This window comes from Haliotis cracherodii, unplaced genomic scaffold (assembly GCF_022045235.1).
Source record: "Haliotis cracherodii isolate W230 unplaced genomic scaffold, xgHalCrac1.p SCAF_15, whole genome shotgun sequence".
Lineage (NCBI taxonomy): Eukaryota > Metazoa > Mollusca > Gastropoda > Lepetellida > Haliotidae > Haliotis > Haliotis cracherodii.
The window spans coordinates 17,190,779-17,212,142 of record NW_027266270.1 but is presented as its reverse complement, the minus strand read 5'-3'; the positions used below and the strand labels follow the sequence as shown (position 1 = coordinate 17,212,142).

General features: G+C 38.5%; 1 protein-coding gene across 1 annotated transcript in view; it reads left to right on the top strand.

The window, feature by feature from the left end:
- Nucleotides 1-21,364, top strand: part of LOC139462329 (uncharacterized) — a 28,960-nt gene that overhangs the window by 4,819 nt on the left and 2,777 nt on the right. Inside the window, exons 2-3 of the mRNA XM_071243971.1 lie at nucleotides 10,054-10,201; nucleotides 20,322-20,480. Coding sequence (XP_071100072.1) covers nucleotides 10,054-10,201; nucleotides 20,322-20,480 — 307 coding nt within the window. The remainder of the gene's footprint in view (nucleotides 1-10,053; nucleotides 10,202-20,321; nucleotides 20,481-21,364) is intronic.

Genomic DNA, 21,364 nt, shown 5'->3' with positions numbered 1-21,364 from the left:
CAACCAAGTCAACCAACCCGTTAGTCGCCTTTTACGACAAGCATAGTCGCCTTTTACGGCAAGCATGGGTTGCTGAAGACCTATTCTACCCCGGATCGTCACGGGTACAGAAGGGCTTTTTTTCTATTCATTTAATACAGTACAGTACTTCTTGTCTTTGGATTATTACTGTTTCTGTACGATTCAAGGCCATGTACCAGAGTCCAATCCCCATGTATTATGACAGATTCATTTTCCAAATAATCGATGCCCTTGAATAATGTATACTATATAGAACATTAGATCATCACTAATAGATCCATATATTATACCAAGAATCTTATTTCTTCATTGCTTTCAGTTTCAATGAAACGATTTCCATTTACATCAGATTTAGCTTTGTGGATTTTTATTAAAAAACTATTATTGATAATAATGGATTTAAAACCAGATATGGGCATTAAAATTAATGGCTTTCAGTCGCCATTCATTTCTCATTGTATCTTAACTTTCTTTAGAGATGTGAACATCTTGCAGCCAAATAAACAACAAACCAACCAATCAATGAAAGTGCCCTCAAATTCACCTGGTGGAAAAATCAGCCAAGAAAACAGACATGATGATGTTGTTTTTACTTTCTGATGATAGATTAAAAACGTACTTACATCTAGGACGGTGCTTCTTACATCATGATACTTACATTTACATAGATTATGCTTACATTACGTAGAAGATACTTACATCTACATAGATTATGCTTACATTACGTAGAAGATACTTACATCTGCGCAGATTATGCTTACATTACGTAGAAGATACTTACATCTACATAGATTATGCTTACATTTACGTAGAAGATACTTACATCTACATAGATTATGCTTACATTTACGTAGAAGATACTTACATCTGCGCAGATTATGCTTACATTACGTAGAAGATACTTACATCTACATAGATTATGCTTACATTTACGTAGAAGATACTTACATCTGCGCAGATTATGCTTACATTACGTAGAAGATACTTACATCTACATAGATTATGCTTACATTTACGTAGAAGATACTTACATCTGCGCAGATTATGCTTACATTACGTAGAAGATACTTACATCTACATAGATTATGCTTACATTTACGTAGAAGATACTTACATCTGCGCAGATTATGCTTACATTACGTAGAAGATACTTACATCTGCGCAGATTATGCTTACATTTACGTGGAAGATACTTACATCTACATAGATTATGCTTACATTTACGTAGAAGATACTTACATCTGCGCAGATTATGCTTACATTACGTAGAAGATACTTACATCTACATAGATTATGCTTACATTTACGTAGAAGATACTTACATCTGCGCAGATTATGCTTACATTACGTAGAAGATACTTACATCTACATAGATTATGCTTACATTTACGTAGAAGATACTTACATCTGCGCAGATTATGCTTACATTACGTAGAAGATACTTACATCTACATAGATTATGCTTACATTTACGTAGAAGATACTTACATCTGCGCAGATTATGCTTACATTAACGTGGAAGATACTTACATCTACATAGATTATGCTTACATTTACGTAGAAGATACTTACATCGGGGCAGATTATGCTTACATTACGTAGAAGATACTTACATCTACATAGATTATGCTTACATTTACGTAGAAGATACTTACATCTGCGCAGATTATGCTTACATTACGTAGAAGATAATTACATCTACATAGATTATGCTTACATTTACGTAGAAGATACTTACATCTGCGCAGATTATGCTTACATTACGTAGAAGATACTTACATCTACATAGATTATGCTTACATTTACGTAGAAGATACTTACATCTGCGCAGATTATATTTTCTCACCTATGTATGTGATATGATAATCGTGCCTGTTGTTGCTTAGACAGTAATAATGTCTTGTGAAGTTGCGACCCAAGATCGATACTAGTAAATACAAACATGTATATTTTAAACAAAGGTAATTACTTAATTACTGTTGATTTCATTATGTTTGGGAGCTTGTTAGTCGTGTATATTCGTGTGGCCCTCTCCGTATTTTTACAAGATACTGATGTCATTTCACATTGTCAAATTTATTAGCTCTAAAATACACACACAAACTGCAGAATAGTACCTTCACTGCTTCATAGGATGATGATGAGTATTGGTTTGATATAGTTTTTATAGTTTCAATGATTCTCACCTCTTTATATTCACGTTTTACCAATGAAGCCTAATTTCCGTAATGTAAAATCCACGAGAATCAACATTTTAGAGTGATTTCTCCGACTTAACCATTTTATGGTTAATGTATAATTTTGGTAACATTTTGAATGATGGCCTAAAGTTGTTTATTTGTAGTTTAGAAAATATGTTGTACTCTCCTCTCTTAACGACTGCAAGAGAGTGCGGCGTGTGTCTTGGGTAACTTCGACACATTGAAATACAGATTTATTTCATTTAATGTTCAGATAGTACCCAAAAAAGACTTATCAAGGTAGAAATTTAAACAAATCTGTCATTATTAACTAAGCAAGAGGTTATATATAACCGATCAGGAACTGCTGTAGTTTAATAGAGAATACCGTTACAGAAGTCGAGAAGTCGATAGTTAATATTTTCTTCTACGTACATAATGTTTTCCTGAAACTGAATAATTCAATGCTCCGAAACAAATTATTTAAAATTAGTAACTAAAATAGTTCAAGAAACGCACACAGAAAGAATATACTAAGGAAAACATTACTAAACACTATTTGTCAGCACCATACCCGTGCTCGTGTGTTTCACCGAAGTGGGACCTGCATCACTTCGGGCTTTCCTCCCCCATTAAGCTGATATAACTTGAATAATGTTAAAAGCGGCGTTAATCCCAACTCACTCACTCACTCTATTAAATTCATCTCATAAATTATAAGTGCCTGTATAACCAACACTATAAAACTAACAGTAAATACTATAATTCATGGAAACCCGACATGCTTCATTCCAGGTTGATTATATATCAGTGAAAACAAGACTTCTGTACGACATCATGTTTAACTAAAAACTCAAGAAACCAGCTATAAGTTCTATTTTATACTGCTTATATTGTAATATTTTGAGAAATATGATTTTGGTCCTCATATGCTCAAATATATTCATACCGTCACTAATACTGCTACATCCTGTGTAATGCTCATGATATTAATCACTTGATTGTCTGGTCCAGACTCGATTATTTACAGACCGCCGTCATATCGCTGAAATATTGCTGTGTGCGGCGTTAAACAACAAACCAACCAACCAACATCCTGTGTAGTAGAACAATGGCCATTTGTCATCTGTTATATATGGAGAAGGGGTGTAAACAAATTATCGCCTTATCCTTTAACCCTGAAATACTTCAGGATTACGACAAGAAGCATTAAAGGAATAGAACTAAACATTTAAGAATGTAAATAAGGACAATATGCAGATGACACACATCGTTTCTTGAAATGATACAGAAGAGAGTGGTCAGGACTAAAGATGAACTTTGATAAAATAAAGTAAACTTGCTTTGCTTCCTTACAAAATACTGAAAATCTGTCACTATAGTCTGCCATACAGACCTTTAAACAAATAAATCCAATACAGCCTAGGCAAGTTTATAAGAGTGGATTATTGCAGTTTTAGGAAGAAAGTCTCTGTGCTCCTGTTTATTATATATTATTAAGATAATCTAGCGACTGTTCTTTCTTTAAAGGGGAGGTCAGGTAGCCTAGTGGTTAAAGCGTTCACTTGTCACGTCGAAGACCCGGGTACGATTCCCGACATGGGTACAATGTGTGATGCCCATTTCTGGTGTCCCCCGACGAGATATTGCTGGAATATTGCTAAAAGCGGCGTAAAATCAAACCAACTCACACTCACTCTTTCTTTAAAATATGTTCATTTCAGGGACAAGATGTTAGTCTAGATGAAATAAAAAAAGAATAAATATCACATCTTTCACAATTGTGCGAAAAATCAATCAACTCTCTAGATATCATGTACAGCTTATAAGACATTTGCCAAAATTTAATATGATCTAACCATAATTATTCCAACAGCTACTGTCGGGTAGCCAAGTGATTAAAGCCTTAGCTTGTCACGTCGAAGACCCGGGTTCGATTCCCGACATGGGTACAATGTGTGAAGCCCATTTCCGTTGTCCCCCGACGTGATATTGCTGGAATATTGCTTAAAAGCGGGATAAAACCATACTCACTCACTCACACCAACAGACGCAGCAAATAAGAGGAGAGTTGCTCACTGGCAAAAAAAAAAACCCGGAAATGCGCAAACATCAACTCGGCTACATTGAGTAGCGATTCTGTAACCAAGGCTGATGTAAACTACACATATTTAATCAATATATTTAACCAGTGGTCTTACATCACCTGCCGCTGAGGTGACTGAGGAGAACCACAAGGCGTCTTGCAATCTTTGTCTCTGACAGAATTTGATATTGTCATTGCTGCCTCCGTCTCGTCCAAAACTCATTTAATTTTAAACGAATCAATGAATTCCTTGTATTCCGCATCAATACACCGTCTTTTAACGGAATAAATCTTTGAGATGCGCCATGCTGAATAATGTTGTATTAGTTTACATCAATCAAATATCCTGATGTGATGAGATCGGTTGAAAAGAGTGATGTCGAATTTGCGTGTTATTTCTGTTAATGTGTTGTAGAGATAATATATTTTTTCTGAAATCCATTTCTTCCATAGCAGGGGTTAAGTGGGCTGTAGAGATGATCACAGAGAGAAAGTCGAATAATGAGATGGCTTCAATCAAATGAGATTTTTCTACTGATACGTTTTATAATTATTTGACAAAATAAAAAAAAGACGGTAAATAAACAATTTCTGATTTAATACATGATAACACTATATAACCGAATGTTTATTCTGAGGTTCAAAGAGGATCGATCACAATGGAAAAGAAGCGAACCTGCGCTCAAGAAACTCGGGTGTTCGGAGGCAGGTTAATGAGTTCAGCCTTGCGGGTAGTTCGCGTGATATTCTCGTCAGTGTACTTTTAAATTTTAAGGACAAGAAATGTTCGATTTATTGATGTTAGTGACGATATCACGTTTTTTGGACACGAGAGAATACATACTTGTATCGCACACATCGATATCATTATACAATAGTTCATATGCCAGTTCGCGAGATCTCCCGAGATCTAACTGTTTCTTATCACGTGACGAAGGACACGCAAGCCGGCAAGATACATAACAACCTGTCGGGGCACTGCTTGACTCTATTCTTTGTCCTGTTTGCAATCGGGTGTGGTGCGTGCGTGCGTGCGTGCGTGCGAGAGAGAGAGAGAGAGAGAGAGAGAGAGAGAGAGAGAGAGAGAGAGAGAGAGAGAGAGAGAGAGAGAGAGAGAGAGAGAGACTTCGTATGATACTTACCGATCTGTCACCATGATACATGACTATTGATAAACATACGTACATGTATCTAGATCACTTGACAAGGAGTTTGACAGAGGCCATTTTGTCCTTTAGCGTTTTCTTTGCCAAGTGATCATCAAACAAAGCGGAGGATTCAGTGTAAACTTTGAACGCCTTTTAGGTCATCCCGTCTGGAGACACTGAATCTGATCTCACCCCATAAAAGAACTGACGATTTCTGACATTGATTCAAAAGCAGACGAGCCAATGACATGGTGTCGGTGGTGGACGGTGAACGCCAATGACGGAGAACAGCAGAACGCTTCTTATGGTGGCCATACCCATGCTACGTTTATTGAAGTGTTGATGCTTCAATGACATGAGGCTGTTACACTGGACAACTAAACAAAATCACTCTGGAGTGTCTTGGGCCAAGGCTGAGATTACTCTAATGTGCTTGGGCCAAGGCTGAGATTACTCTAATGTGCTTGGGCTGAGATCACTCTGGAGTGGTTCGGGCTTAGGCTGAGATCACTCTGGAGTAACTTGGGCCTAGGTTGAAATTACTCTAGAGTGACGGGCCTAGGCTGAGATTACTCAAGAGTGACGGGCCTAGGCTGAGATTACTCAAGAGTGACGGGCCTAGGCTGAGATTACTCTAAAATGGTTCGGGCCTAAGCTGATATTGCTCTAGAGTGACTTGCGCCAAGGCTGAGATCACTCTAAAGTGCTTTGGGCCTAGGCTAAGATTACTCTAGAGTGGTTCGGGCTGAGGCTGAGATCACTTTTGAGTGACTTGCACCTAGGCTAAGATTACTGTAGGGTGACTTGGGCCTAGGCTGAGATTACTTTAGTTTGATCTGTTGTTCTATTTGAATTTGCATTTTGCAGACATTTCTTATTAATATGGAAAGGGTTTTGTCCCACATATTAAATAAAGATTATAGACAATTCTTGAACCAGATATGTTTTTGTATTGTTTTTTTAATGTTTATAGAAAATTATATTGATATTTTATTTCTATATAGAAATGATTTTACGATATTTGGTACCCTTTGTGTATAAAAGTCAATGGGGGCATGTTCAAACAAACACAGGCAAAACTTAACAAATATAGCAACTTTGTGTGAATAATTTAATCTCAAATATCTACTTCGTGTGCAGAAACCGTTCCAGATATAAAATACTCTCTCTTAATTGTTAATGTGTTTTACGTATAGATATACATTTTACACTTATGATATTGGCAATGCCCCAGCTTGTAAACAAGAATACTAAGAGCTTACGTTTTCGGCATTACTTTGGATATCCACCTGAGGCAAAGGCTTACATTGTTGCGAACACCTGGTGTCATCACTGAATTTCAGTGATCCATTCATATTATGTTCATCACTATTGAGGGGCACGGGTGGCCCAGTCGTCTAAGGCTCCGCGATTCGCTGTGCAGTGTCGCGTCCCTTGGGCACACCAGAAACCTGTGATTGTGGGTTCGAATCCCGGTTCAACCCGATTATGTTTCTAGGTTTGTCAGCACCATACCCGTGCTCGTGGGTTTCACCGAAATGGTAAACGTCTGAGACCTGCATCACTTCGGGCTTTCCTCCCACATTAAGCTGACACGCCGCGATATAACTGTAATATTGTTAAAAGCGGAGTTAAACCCAACTCACTCACTCATCACTATTGATTGCCTTTTACGCCCACTGATGAAACATGTTTCGTAGGAAACTGGTTATTTTCTAGCGTTGACAGTTTATATTTCCATAATGATGTTTGAGTACGACATGTGTATTGGTTCACAACAGCATCTGGTGATACATATTACAAAATAATTTGCATGCCTGTAATATCTGGGTTTTGTTTGAAACGGATAGTTGATATTGACCAGTCAGTTTGTGTTTACGTCAAACTTGCCTTAAAGCCACACACGAATTGTTTAATTGTTTAGCCGTTCACATAATGTAAAATAGATAAATGATGTTTAAAGTAGTGGAATAAATTTCTATATTGAAAAGAATGAAGGTGTTCCTTACGCGAGACATTTCAAAACAATATGCAAAAACAGATGTTGAAGATTTATCCTGAATAACAAAATATATTTTTCACACGTGCAAATACCCTTTGCGACAACAGAAATTATATATCTCATATTAGTTTGTTATCTTTAAATAACTATATCGAAAATTTATCAACAGACAATACAGAACTATTAAATCACTTCATAAAGAATTGTTTGTATTTTGGATTGTTTTATTTGAAACATGAAGAAACAGCAGAAGATTGAAACAACAGGCGGTACCAGGTAACGAGTGAAGCCGACATAAGTATGTTCATTTTACATGTATATGTTATGCAAAGAACATACAATGTTCAATAATACCCTCTGATAAGAAATGGGGGCACGGGTGGCCCAGTCGTCTAAGGCGCCGCGATTCGCTGTGCAGAGTTGCGTCCCTTGGGCACGCCAGAAACCTATGATTGTGGGTTCGAATCCCGGTTCGCCCCGATTATGTTTCTAGGTTTGTCAGCACCATACCCGTGCTCGTGGGTTTCATCGAAGTGGTAAACGTCTGAGACCTGCATCACTTCGGGCTTTCCTCCCACATTAAGCTGACACGCCGTGATATGACTGGAATACTGTTAAAAGCGGCGTTAAACCCAACTCACTCACTCTGATAAGAAATAAATGACGAGTGGGAGTGAACTAAAACACTCCGAGTGGTATATTATCCCGTCAGTGTTTTACAATAAGCAGCGACCACGAGTCGTTTATTTCTTATTGGAGATTTTTGATTGCGAATGGTGACAATATGTACCTTTTCCCCTAATAACGTCTATCATTATATAACGACCACATTTGAAAGTGATAATTCGGCCATTGCGTTTATTTACCTTGCCAAGCTATATCTATGACAACTCACTAGATACTTCCCTCTCAAAATTATTTTGCCGTGCGACCATATTTTTCAAATCACCCCAGTTTAGTTCGATGGGATTCAAGTCACAATGGTAAGGAGGAAGACTAAGCACTTGGTGACCGTGTTCTGTCAATCACATAAGAGGGCGGGGTTTATTCTGAAGAACCAGTTGGTAGTAGTCAGTTTTTTTGGCTTTCGTTGGCCGAGCAATGCGGTTGTTGTCCAACCACTGACATATCTCACCTTTGGTGGAATTTGAGGTTGGACAACGGTTAATAGGATCTCGACAACTGTGATAGTGATTGTCCATAACCACCAAGGATTTATCAGGCAGTGCTAAGAGGAGCTGCTCCTCAACATACACAGTGAAAACCTGACCATTCATCTCGGTATGGAAGTCTCTGCCATCTGTAGATCTGGATCTGAACACTAGATAACACACAGGGAGGAAACCTCTGTGGGAGACTGCATGGAGGACAATCAGGCGCTCCCCATTACCAGGGGGATCTTGCGCTGTGGCTCTCTGGTATCTGGCTGAGACTATTAGTAAGCCGCTGTGTGGCAGGCGTTAACCCAGGTTTCGTCCAAATAGACAGGCTCGTAGCCTTCTTCTCGTTTCTTTTTAATAGTGCGCAAATAATTGATACGCAAACGAATGATATCTGGTCGTTCACACATTGCTTGTTTCGATCCTTTTGTCCTTTTGCACTGATATCCAAATTTGGAAAGGAGTTTACAAATGGTCCATTTGGAAATATCAAAGTCATGCTCTGTAAGGAGAATTTGTTTTAGTTTTCGAGTTGAAATCAATTCATTTTCTCGTGTTAACCGCCGATTCACGTCCCTGACAACTTTTTTTATCAAAGGAATCTCATTTTAATTTCCTTTCCTGTTTTGAGATGCCCCCTAAGGGATGTGCAGGGGAGCATGCATTTTCAGGAGAGTTCAAAATCTTAATTATCGTTTGTTTGGGAAGCTGTAACGCATGAATTGTTCTTTTCATGTACTTGTTCTTTTCATGTAAATGTCAAAGAAGGGCGAACGTCTTTCACTTTCAGCCTTAAAGTATTCAAATATTTTAACAACGAAACCTTTCGCATCAGCGGAAAGATACCTGCGCTGAGACATCATGAACACCGTATTCGTGCGTGCGTGATTCCCGTGCAACCTTTCGAGTTGAGTTGATTGGTTCAACTGTGTCATATGGCCCTGTGACGCAGGGGTAGCATTTAGTCTGTCTTACAGACCCTGATACATTTATATGAACTACAGCCCATGCAAGTCTATAATGTTTGGCAAGTCTAGATTACTGCAGTATGAAGAAAATCACTGGGCTCCCTTTTTATTAGATTTTTATTTTCTGTATGATATGTTCATTTCAGAGACTATATGTTAGTCTAGGGTAGCATTATGCAGATGGCTGTGAATGCTCGTTCCACCTGTGACGAACAGGTCTGGTTGTTGATGAAATATAGTGATAGCTAAATAGACAGATTTTTTATTCATGCACCGATTGTCTTTAAATGTAATATCCAGTTATGTATGACTGTTTAATAATCTCAAAACAACTCTGACTGGAATAGGTCCAATAGTTTTTCAGATATTGTAGTAAACGTCGGTACCTTAAATTAACTTCCAGACTTTAAATAGTGGGGCTGCTTGTGTTTTTGCATGTAGCGCAAATATGACATATATGATAGAACATGCTGTGGATTGTGTTCCAGAAGCGGACGAGAACGGTTTGTGCCTGAAAGAAGAAGTCCTGGGCGAGGCTGATGGGAACACATACTATTGTAACGACCCTGAGTTGCCACTGTGCTGCCAGACAGATGACACCCACAAATGCTGTGAGGCCGAAGACGAGAAGACATTGTATGTATACCAGTTAACAATACTGTGTTAATATATTGTGAGTTTACTGCCCCCGTGGTCTAGCGATAGAGCGTCCGCCCAGAGAGCAGTAGGTCCGGGGTTTGATCCCCGACCGCGACATCCCAAAAGATGGTACTTGTTGTTACCCTGTCTGGCGCGCGACATTAAGGGGCTTAAAGAAGGACTAGTCAGCTCAGAGTCAGTATACTGTGTTTGAATGGGGTATTCATGTTAAACTGCGGCATGTTATCTCAGTAAGCTAGTATTATAAATAGGCATCATTCCTGACCAGTACAAGCAGCCACACTCAGACAAACACACGTGCATGCACGTCGCAATCTCAATGCACTAATCCTATACGCGACGTGAAACCCAATTTTACCCAACTATGATGAGTAAGTGAGTGAGTGAGCCCACTCACTCACTGACAAGATGATAAGCGTATAAGGTCTATCAGAAACCCCAAGAGAAATTTTGACAGTCTTCCGGACAACTCTACTCCTGGCACCTACAACCGAAACGAAACATGACAGATTATTAGTACAGTAAACTACGGTTATAACGAACTCAAAGGGACGATTATTTTAAGTTCGTTATAACCGTAGTTCGTTATAAGCACATTTCCAGCATAACTACAGCAAATAGTCGGGACTAAAAGGTTAGTTCGTTATATCCGTCAGTTCGTTATAAGCGTGTTCGTTATAACCGTAGTTTACTGTACGTGATATTTCTTAATGGATAACAACCACGTTATCAGCTGGCCTGTATCGAGTTAATTTAGACATGCTGATATGTTTACAAACGATTGTATTGATTTACAAAAATTATATTATTACCATCCCGACCACGATATTCCCTGCCAACAAACCAAAATTCTCCACATCAACATCAATCGCTGAAAAACCAGGAACTGCAAGACGCCGTTATATTATAAACAAAGAACCGGACCTCCCGATATGAGCGTTAATTCACAGTTATTTATCCATGGCATAAGGCAATGACATAAATATGGGTCTGTAATAGGTATAGGCTTATGACATCAGGAGACAGATTGACGTTAACTATATATAGTGGAACCTCATTAGTCTGATCCCCTTTAAATCCAGAAAGCCAGCGTCTATTGCTGGAAACACGACGTTTATACTGCGCCCCGAGTGGTATATTATCCCTGCAATATTTTATTTACGATGAACAGCTCCCGCTTTAAAACTAGTTACCTTAATTTTAATAATAATAATTTCCTGAATGGATTCCAAACTCGGCAATGTCGGACAAGTCCTTTTTCGAACAGATGGGTTAAATTTGGTATTTCCCGCTTATCCTCACAATCCTCACTTCGATTATCTGTACCTTTTCTCCTTATACCGATTGTCATATCTCTCCCACTTTTGGATGCGATCGTTCGGCCACTGCGTTTATCTGCGTACCCAGGGTACATCTATGGGGAAACAACTCACGAGACATTTCTCTCTCAAGAATAACGTCGTCCAATAGACGACGCCATTACGTTAAGAGCGCATGTTCGAATCTCCAGAAATGACGTCATGACAGAAGAATGTTTTATCGTGAAATAAACCGCGCTTCGCTCTTCGTTGCTCTTTGCGATTTATCGCGTATCTATCTTATATTACCCTTGTAAACACGATCGTTAACCCGGACCTTTGTTTATCCGGATTACGAGGGCTACAATGCAGTTTCGTGCGCGTTGCTTTGTGACATCATTATTGATTGAAGGACGTTGCTATGAGGCCACAACATGCTCCAGCTATATCACACGGGGTCTCTGATTAGGAGAATCGATATTACGCTTTCGGGATGAACAAAGCTAAATCTGAATTCCCAGGATTAAATAGACTCTAATCCGGATCTGTCTTACAGCTCCCTGTCAGCAGTAGTATTTTATACATGATGGATTGGGCCATCGACTCATATACAGTAATATTGCTAATAGTCATATATGCAGTAAGATGAAGGACCACATACAATATATGACGTAAGATGAATGGCATATGCATGCAATATATGCAGTAAGATGAATGACCATATACAATATATGCAGTAAGATGAATGACCACATACAATATATGCAGTAAGATGAATGACCATATACAATATATGCAGTAAGATGAATGGCATAAAATATATGAAGTAAGATGAATGGCATGCAATATATGAAGTAAGATGAATAACCATATACATTATATGCAGTAAGATGAATGACCACATACAATATATGCAGTAAAATTAATGACCATATACAATATATCAAGTAAGATGAATGACCACATACAATATATGAAGTAAGATGAATGACCATATACCATATATGAAGTAAGATGAATGACCATATACAATATATGCAGTAAGATGAATTACCACATACAATATATGCAGTAAGATGAATGACATACAATATATTAAGTAAGATGAATGGCATGCAATATATGAAGTAAGATGAATGGCCATATACAATATATGCAGTAAGTTGAATGACATACAATATATGCAGTAAGATGAATGGCCATATACAATATATGAAGTAAGATGAATGGCCATAGACAATATATGCAGTAAGATGAATGACCACATACAATATATGCTGTAGGATGAATGACCATATGCAATATATGCAGTAAGATGAATGGCATAAAATATATGAAGTAAGATGAATGGCATGCAATATATGCAGTAAGATGAATGACCATATACATTATATGCAGTAAGATGAATGACCACATACAATATATGCAGTAAGATGAATGACCACATACAATATAAGCAGTAAGATGAAGGAACATATGCAATATATGCAGTAAGATGAAGGACCATATACAATATATGAAGTAAGATGAATGACCATATACAATATATGAAGTAAGATGAATGACCATATACAATATATGAAGTAAGATGAATGACCATGTACAATATATGCAGTAAGATGAATGACATACAATAAATGCAGTAAGATGAATGACATACAATATATGCTGTAAGATGAATGACCATATACAATATATTCAATAAGATGAATGACCATGTACAATATATGCAGTAAGATGAATGACATACAATATATGAAGTAAGATGAATGACCGTATACAATATATGCAGTAAGATGAATGACCATATACAATATATGAAGTAAGATGAAAGAACATATACAATATATGCTGTAAGATGAATGACCGTATACAATATATGCAGTAAGATGAATGACCATATACAATATATGAAGTAAGATGGATGACCACATACAATAAATGCAGTAAAATGAATGACCACATACAATAAATGCAGTAATATGAAGGACCATATACAATATATGAAGAGGATGAATGACCATATACAATATATGCAGTAAGATGAATGACATACAATATATGCAGTAAGATGAATGGCGATATACAATATATGAAGTAAGATGAATGACATACAATATATGAAGTAAGATGAATGATATACAATATATGAAGTAAGATGAATCACATACAATATATGCAGTAAGATGAATGACCATATGCAATATATGCTGTAAGATGAATGACCATATACAATATATGCAGTTAGATGAAGGACCATATACAATATATGCAATAAGATGAATGACATACAATATATGATGTAAGATGAATGACCCTATACAATATATGAAGTAAGATGAATGACCATGTACAATATATGCAGTTAGATGAATTACATACAATATATTCAATAAGATGAATGACCACATACAATATATGCTGTAAGATGAATGACCATATACAATATATGAAGTAAGATGAAAGAACATATACAATATATGCTGTAAGATGAATGACCGTATACAATATATGCAGTAAGATGAATGACCATATACAATATATGAAGTAAGATGAATGGCCATATACAATATATGCAGTAAGATGAATGACCACAAACAATATATGAAGTAAGATGAAGGACCAATGTCATTATGAAATAAAAGAAGGGATGAACTGATTTCATTACTCCACGTTGTTTCAAAAGCAATAAATTATAAAATCCGAGCAAGGGACATTGTCACGTTGTCGCCCCTACCCAAAACACGCTAAAACTTACAAAATCGACTAAAGCGATGTCGCAACAAAGCGACCACTCGACAAGGCCGCGATGTCCCTTCTAGGAGTCCCGAATGAAAGGTGCAGGGCTTTCCAGATGTGGAAGGCCTCTGGAGGTGGACGTAAACGTTCCTTTTCAACTTACAAATAACCGGGTGTAGGGCACACGAGTCGACTGTATAACCAGCCCAATATCAGTAGGCGTCACACAAACTTCCCATGTCAAGAATCGAACTTGGATCTATGGCCTGCAATCCCCACTGTACTACCCTATGAATGCGAGGACAAATGGGAACCTTAAAAGGAATCTATAGAAAGAGAAAAAACTACGTTTTCGTTATTCGTTCATCTGGAAATATGTTAATCCGCACTATCCAGATAATCAGGGTTCACTCTAAGTGGCATTCACACGCACACACACACACACACACACACACACACACACACACGCACGCACGCACGCACGCACGCACGCACGCACGCACGCACGCACGCTCGCACGCACGCACGCACGCACACACACTCACACACACACACACACACATACATACATACATACATACATACATACATACATACATACATACATACACACACACACACACACATACATACATACACACACACATACATACACACACACACACACATACATACACACACGCGCGCGCGCGCGCACGCACGCACACACACACACACACACACACACACACATATGGTGGTACTTTAGAAGGTTTTGGTTCATGTTTTAATGACCGTATCTCGTTTCTTGCCTCCAGCCGTTAACAACAGAATTTGCCCTGCTGATTTACAAGAACGTGATTGGCTCCAAAAGCCATTAGTGTTGTTATAAAACCTAACATGATATCTCTGATTGATTCTCCAATGTTCAGACTTGTTTCAATTAACACGATGAACCTTGAACAGCAGGACCTCCCTTCATCGGATGACATTAGCACACAGACGTCAGATTTGGGTAAACACGCCTATCTGAAACATGTTTCTTAAGAACCCCCTACAGATATTTGCCCTATGATGTCTTGTGTAAAATATCAATGTCTGAAGTAGCTCACCTTTTGACATTTAAATTAACTGATGTTTTCAGTTTTGCTCTTTGTTTTGCGTACGTGTGTGCTCTAAAGTAAATATGAGTTTGCAATGTGAGTTATTGCAATGGTACGCGATTGGTAAAGATTTCGGGAAGTGTTTTGGCTTTGATAATTGCCGAAACGAAAAATGGTTGAGGCGCACTGTTTGTTTCTGATCTCTAAAGCATCATCCGCATATTTTGAACAGCAAACATCTTAAGGCTGGTCTAAACACCAAAATGTCCGTGTTGGAAATAGAATCTAGATCTTTGGCGTCCTGTACGTTCAACTATGAAGTCACGCTATTGCCCGATAAAGATCAGCCACAATAAGAAAATAGCCCCGTTTTGGTTCATTGGAGTTGTCAAGTTCCACTGCACCCGTTCCATTCTGTTAACATTTGTGTCACGTGACGAACAACTAGAACCTTTCAGCCATGTGAAAGACAATGAGGACCTCTGTATTGACCTCTACAAAACGACTTGTGTCATGTTTAAACACATTCGGCTCTTTACACTTCTCTATTGCATTACGTACAAATGTTGAACATAATATTTTCTAGCCTACTTATGAAAAGTATCGATATTCCATTTACTCGTACACTATTCATATTATATTCTCGATAATTCTCACAGACCCTTGGAGAGTCCAAATAGAAACCGAAGTATCCAGCAACGTTTGTTGTATATAAGAGACGACTAAATGGATCGGGTGGTCAGCTACTTGGTTGAATGCAACCACTGGAACGACATGGCCTATAAGGTGTTTTTTTTAATTGGTCAGGTTTGATCGTTCTAGATGTTTCTGGATGGGACATTTTCTAGAATTAAGGCTGTACCTATATTCGAGGTCTTTCCGACCCGACTTTAGTTCTGATATAATTTCCAAGTGCGGATTGGATACCTGTCTGGAAACATCGAATTCTTGCCACCTTTCAACACTATTCTGGGTTCAAGAACGGAGACATGCCTCTTTCAAGACATTCCATAGTGACAATATTCTGAACAGTCGTGAGTGCAACAACATTAACGCTAGGGCCTGTTACTCGTTGTTGCTGTCACATATTTGACCCAATGTATTGCCTTTTTTATTGTAAACCTAAAACAGTGGGTTTAAATATTCTATACATTTGTGGTCATATACTGTTTTCACAATATAGTTTGGGCGAACCGATGTCTAGATTAACTTCTGCATTCATTTTGAGTCTAATTTAAACAATCACAGAAAATTGCTTCGAATGACAATGAGTGATTGTTTCCTCAGGTTTGTTAATATCAAACAGGAACGATGTGGATAGAGAATAATATACATTTCAGGGTAGCCAAGAGGTTAAAGCGTTCGCTCTCTGGATTACCCTCTGCATTCATTTTGAGTCTAAATTTAAACAATCAGAAAAAATGCTTCGAATGACATTGAATGATTGTTTCCTCAGGTTTGTAAATGTGTTGTTTGTGGATAGAGAATAATATACATTTCAGGGTAGTCTAGCGGTGAAAGCGTTCGCTCGTCACGCCGTTAGACCCGGGTTCGTTTCCCCACATGAGTACTATTGGTGAAGCCCATTTCTGTAGTCCCCCGACGTGATATATGCTAGAATTATTTCCCTAAACCGGCGTAATAACACACTCACTGACTCACTCACTCACATTTCAGGGAGTAGGCGTACTAAAACGTATCTACCTTAAAAAATGAAAATGATCATCTAAATTGTTGTATTGATATCAATACTTTCGAACTTTAAGCTTGTAACCTCATTCTTCACAACGTTTTAACACTAATACGAAAGCTGGTCGAAAGGTTTTAAGCCTGACTAACTTGCAACAATGGTTCATAACAAAGTAAACTAGTCAGTGTAGTGCATCGTTCGAATAGTTAATTGCAAGTGTATTTGGTCTGTTGAGGCCGTTTGTATATTAGTGACAGCCAGTTGATAGGCGTCCAAATGAACACAGAAATGGAAAAGAACGAGTTCTGAGCAGTCATCGAGTTTTTAACTTTAGAGAAAAGTACTCGCCATGAAATTCATGACCGCATGTCGCAAGTGTGTGGGGATAGGTGGCCTAGGTATTCCACTGTTAAATGTTGGACAGCTATGTTTAAGGCTGGGAGAACAAGACTTGTTGATGACCCTAGGTCAGGACGTCCATCAACATTTACAGATGATTAAAATATCTGCTCGTTGGGTGCCAAAGTTTGATTAGTTTAATTTTGATCTTAAAGAAAAAAGAACTGAAAATTTAGAGCTAATTGAGGAGAAAACTGTGGAATGCCTTGTTTTCATCATGAGTCTTGACAAGCTTCACAAGAGGATCATCAGACAAATAAATGTGTGCAAAGGTGCACAAAACAATTCTATCATGAAGAGTCCCAACGTTAAACAAACCACGCCCTTCCGTAATGATTGGTAAATATAAGCGATTGAGGGAAGAGCGAGGTTGGTGGGATCTATTGTCTGCCATGATTCTGCGAGTGAGGGTGTCAATACCCTGAATTTCTTGTTTCGTCCAATTAACAACACCTCAAGGACGGGCACAGCATAAGTATTTGTGGCTTTAACTTTATTGCGAGCGTTCAAATCTGAACTCTTTTGTTCTCTGACGGAAGCCTTTCCTTGATATGGGCATTCTGGATTTTTTCCTTAATCTGCATCCCGAAGTACGTTTAGTCCTGACCTTCCACGAGATAGTCAATAACTCCTCCACCAAGTAAACTGACTGATCTTCCCTCTTCAAACTTGCCACATTTCAAATGAAGAATGTTGCATTTGTCGAGTCCAAAGGACATGCCGATATCATTAGAAAAGGACTCGACAAGCAGAATCTGTTTTTTGTGTGTAGATCCTCCATTGGCAATGAGTTCAAGGTCATCCATGTAAAGGCGGTGAATAAGGGGTGTTGGGAATCTGTGTAAAGAAGGTCTCGGATGATAACCTTCCCCTTTGCTGAGCAAAATGCTTAAGGGATTTAGTGACAAACAGAAAAGCAAAGGACTAAAAGAATCGCCCTGAAATTATTATTATTATTATTATTATTATTATTATTTCAAAATGGCTGACCAAGAGGGGATCGAATATGACCTCTTGTCAGAATTGAATGGTTTGGTGCTCCATTTAACAACACTAATTAGGCCACATTTTCTTATTTGGCACAGGTAAGAGGCCAAACTGTTTTTAATCAGATGACAAATATCAGTACCTCTTTTTGTCAACATTTTTCTTCATTGTATCCCAACGGACTCGGTTAAAATGTTGCTATTTCTCCGGGCTTCGTTTCATGTTGTTACATCTTTTTGTGTGAGGGCGTCCCAGTTATCGGCCAACTCCGCCTTCATTTCCTGAGTAGCCAATCAGCGACGCCCAGAAAGTGTGGTGATATTTCAGATAGAGCATATGTGATATCAGAGTCTGTTTTCGAGTATGACATTTGTTGCCATGAAAACATCAAAGGCTAATTATACCGGCTGTTGGAAAATTCATATTAATGTGGCGTTCACTCACCTGGAATATAAAACTCTAGAGAACAATCAGTCTAAATAGTCTCAACTAAGCGCAAAAGGCAAAATAGTGATGAAAACCACATGGACGAACCAATGATGGCTCCAGGCTTCGGCTTTTCGGGCAGAGAGTTATCGCGAAGGAATAAAATATATTGAATGAATGAGATTGTTTTCAGATACAGTTCCCTATTTTGACTTGCACAATGTGGTCTTTTTCAAGTGAACAATGGATTTTTCTTTTCATGTGTTTGTAAAGGGTGCCACTGGTGGGAGTATACGCCCACCTTTTCGCGAACACCTGGTATCATCACTATTTGATAGTGACCCATTCTCATGATGTAGTCTGAATCGTATAATGGACCCTGCGCTCAGTTGCGTTTTCTTAAGATTAAGTAAAGGGATCTGTCGTTTTTTATTTATCAAACAACGTTCAAGAAGTGGGCTCTGTCAATTTGTCCATCGCTCTTATCATTTTTTTTCAATAAATATCGACCTCATCTGAATTTATCGGTTATTGACCTATGCTTTTTGCAGAGACTTCTTGTGAATGTGGAAATGTGATTTGTCGCGTATATCTGTATACTACCATGTATTTTGCACATGTTATTGTAATCTCAAAAAAATATTATTTTCAGGCTTAGCTATTTTATAGTAACTCATTAATCTTATACATACGCAAGTTTTTCTTTTCTTTTGATAGGTGACATCTTTTGGCTTTACGTGTCAATTTAACGATTCATAAGGATATATTTACTACTCAGAATCACTTCTTTGATAGGCATTTAGAAGTTGGAGTACTAAGTAAGGATAAGAATTTATAGATGAACAACTTCTTTATTACAATTAAGAGCGACCCTCGCCACCAACCTCAAAGACTTCAAGATCAGGAAACTACAAGAAGCCATCAACATCAAAAGACTCCAGCCGTCAATCAACATTACATACCCCCGGCGTACCATCAACTCATCAAAGACCCCAATCAGCCTTAATCCCGTTGTTTACATCACTGACTTCACCGATGATTGTCATCACTACCCTTGTGTGTACATAACAGGCTTCTCTACTCCAGTACAACAATATGTACTCTACAGTATAAACATTGTCTCCTACTTGTTTATATACTTGCCAATACATTCTGTATATCACTTGCTTGATAACGGTGTTAGAACCTACACCGAAACGTCGCTCTTAATTGCAATAAAGAAGTTGTTCCTCCATAAGTTCTTATCCTTACTTACTCAGAATCAACAACAGATTGATCTGGTCCAGATTCTTTACACACCGCTCATATAGCTGGAATATTCCGAATGTGGCGTTAAACAACATACAAACAAAACAGAGTTTTTTTTGTAATACCATCAGCTTGTTTTCCGGGGCCTGACTCTCTTGCTGGAATGTTTCTGAGTAAAAAAACAAACAGAATTTTTTCACATTAACACGTATCTCCTTTTGTTGCAGCAAAGACCAGGTGATGTTATGGGGATTTGTATGCCTGACCATTTTGAGCTTCGCCCTGGTATTCTGCCTACTGACCAGAGAGGGGGACTTCTTTCAGGCAGAAACTTGTAGACAAGCTGCTGATCGGGTGGCTAGAAAATGTGGCATCAAATGTTTCGCGTAAGTATCTACAATCGCACGGGGTACGAGTGGCCTGGTGGCCAATAGCAGCGCAATGCGACGTGCAGAGTTGTGCCCCTCATTTGAAGCAGGATCGTTGGTTCGAATCCCAGACGCTCCGATTGGCAGAGCCTTTGTCAGAACCCTTGGGTGTCACGGTAGTGTCAAAAGCTACCACCCACTTTCTGCTCTCCTCTCAGCAACTCTACATTCCAATGCATCAGGTGGCAAGATATTCGCCCTTTCCATGGTTCACTAGATTGCTTGGGGGACGTGTTCCTGGGAATTTATCGAAGGAAATAAACTGTCCCTTAAAATCTTGTAAAGTAATGTGCAAAAGGAAATTGTCTGCCACGAAAATTACAGTGTTGCAAGGTGTTTTTCGTTTTCTTTAAATCATACCCATAGTGTTAAATTTAAAAAAAATAGTTTTGTACATGTAACTGTAGCCGAAACATATTTAATATCGATACAAAATCCAGTTTTTCAGTTTTCATACGGTTTTCAGTGTCCAATGAGTGTCGGCAGTGCTGAGGGTGTACTTCAATTCCCATCGGGGGCACGGGTGGCCCAGTCGTCCAAAGCGCCTCGATTCGCTGTGCAGAGTTGCGTCCCTTGGACACGCCAGAAACCTATGATTGTGGGTTCGAATCCCGGTTCGCCCCGATTATGTTTCTAGGTTTGTCAGCACCATACACCGAAGTGGTAAACGTCTGAGACCTGCATCACTTCGGGCTTTCCCCCCACATTAAGCTGACATGCCGCAATATAACTGGAATATTGTTTAAAGCAGCGTTAAACCAAACACACTCACTCAATTCAATTCCGATCACATTTGTCCATTTTCTTTAGAAACAAACACCAACAAAACAGCCTCACATTAT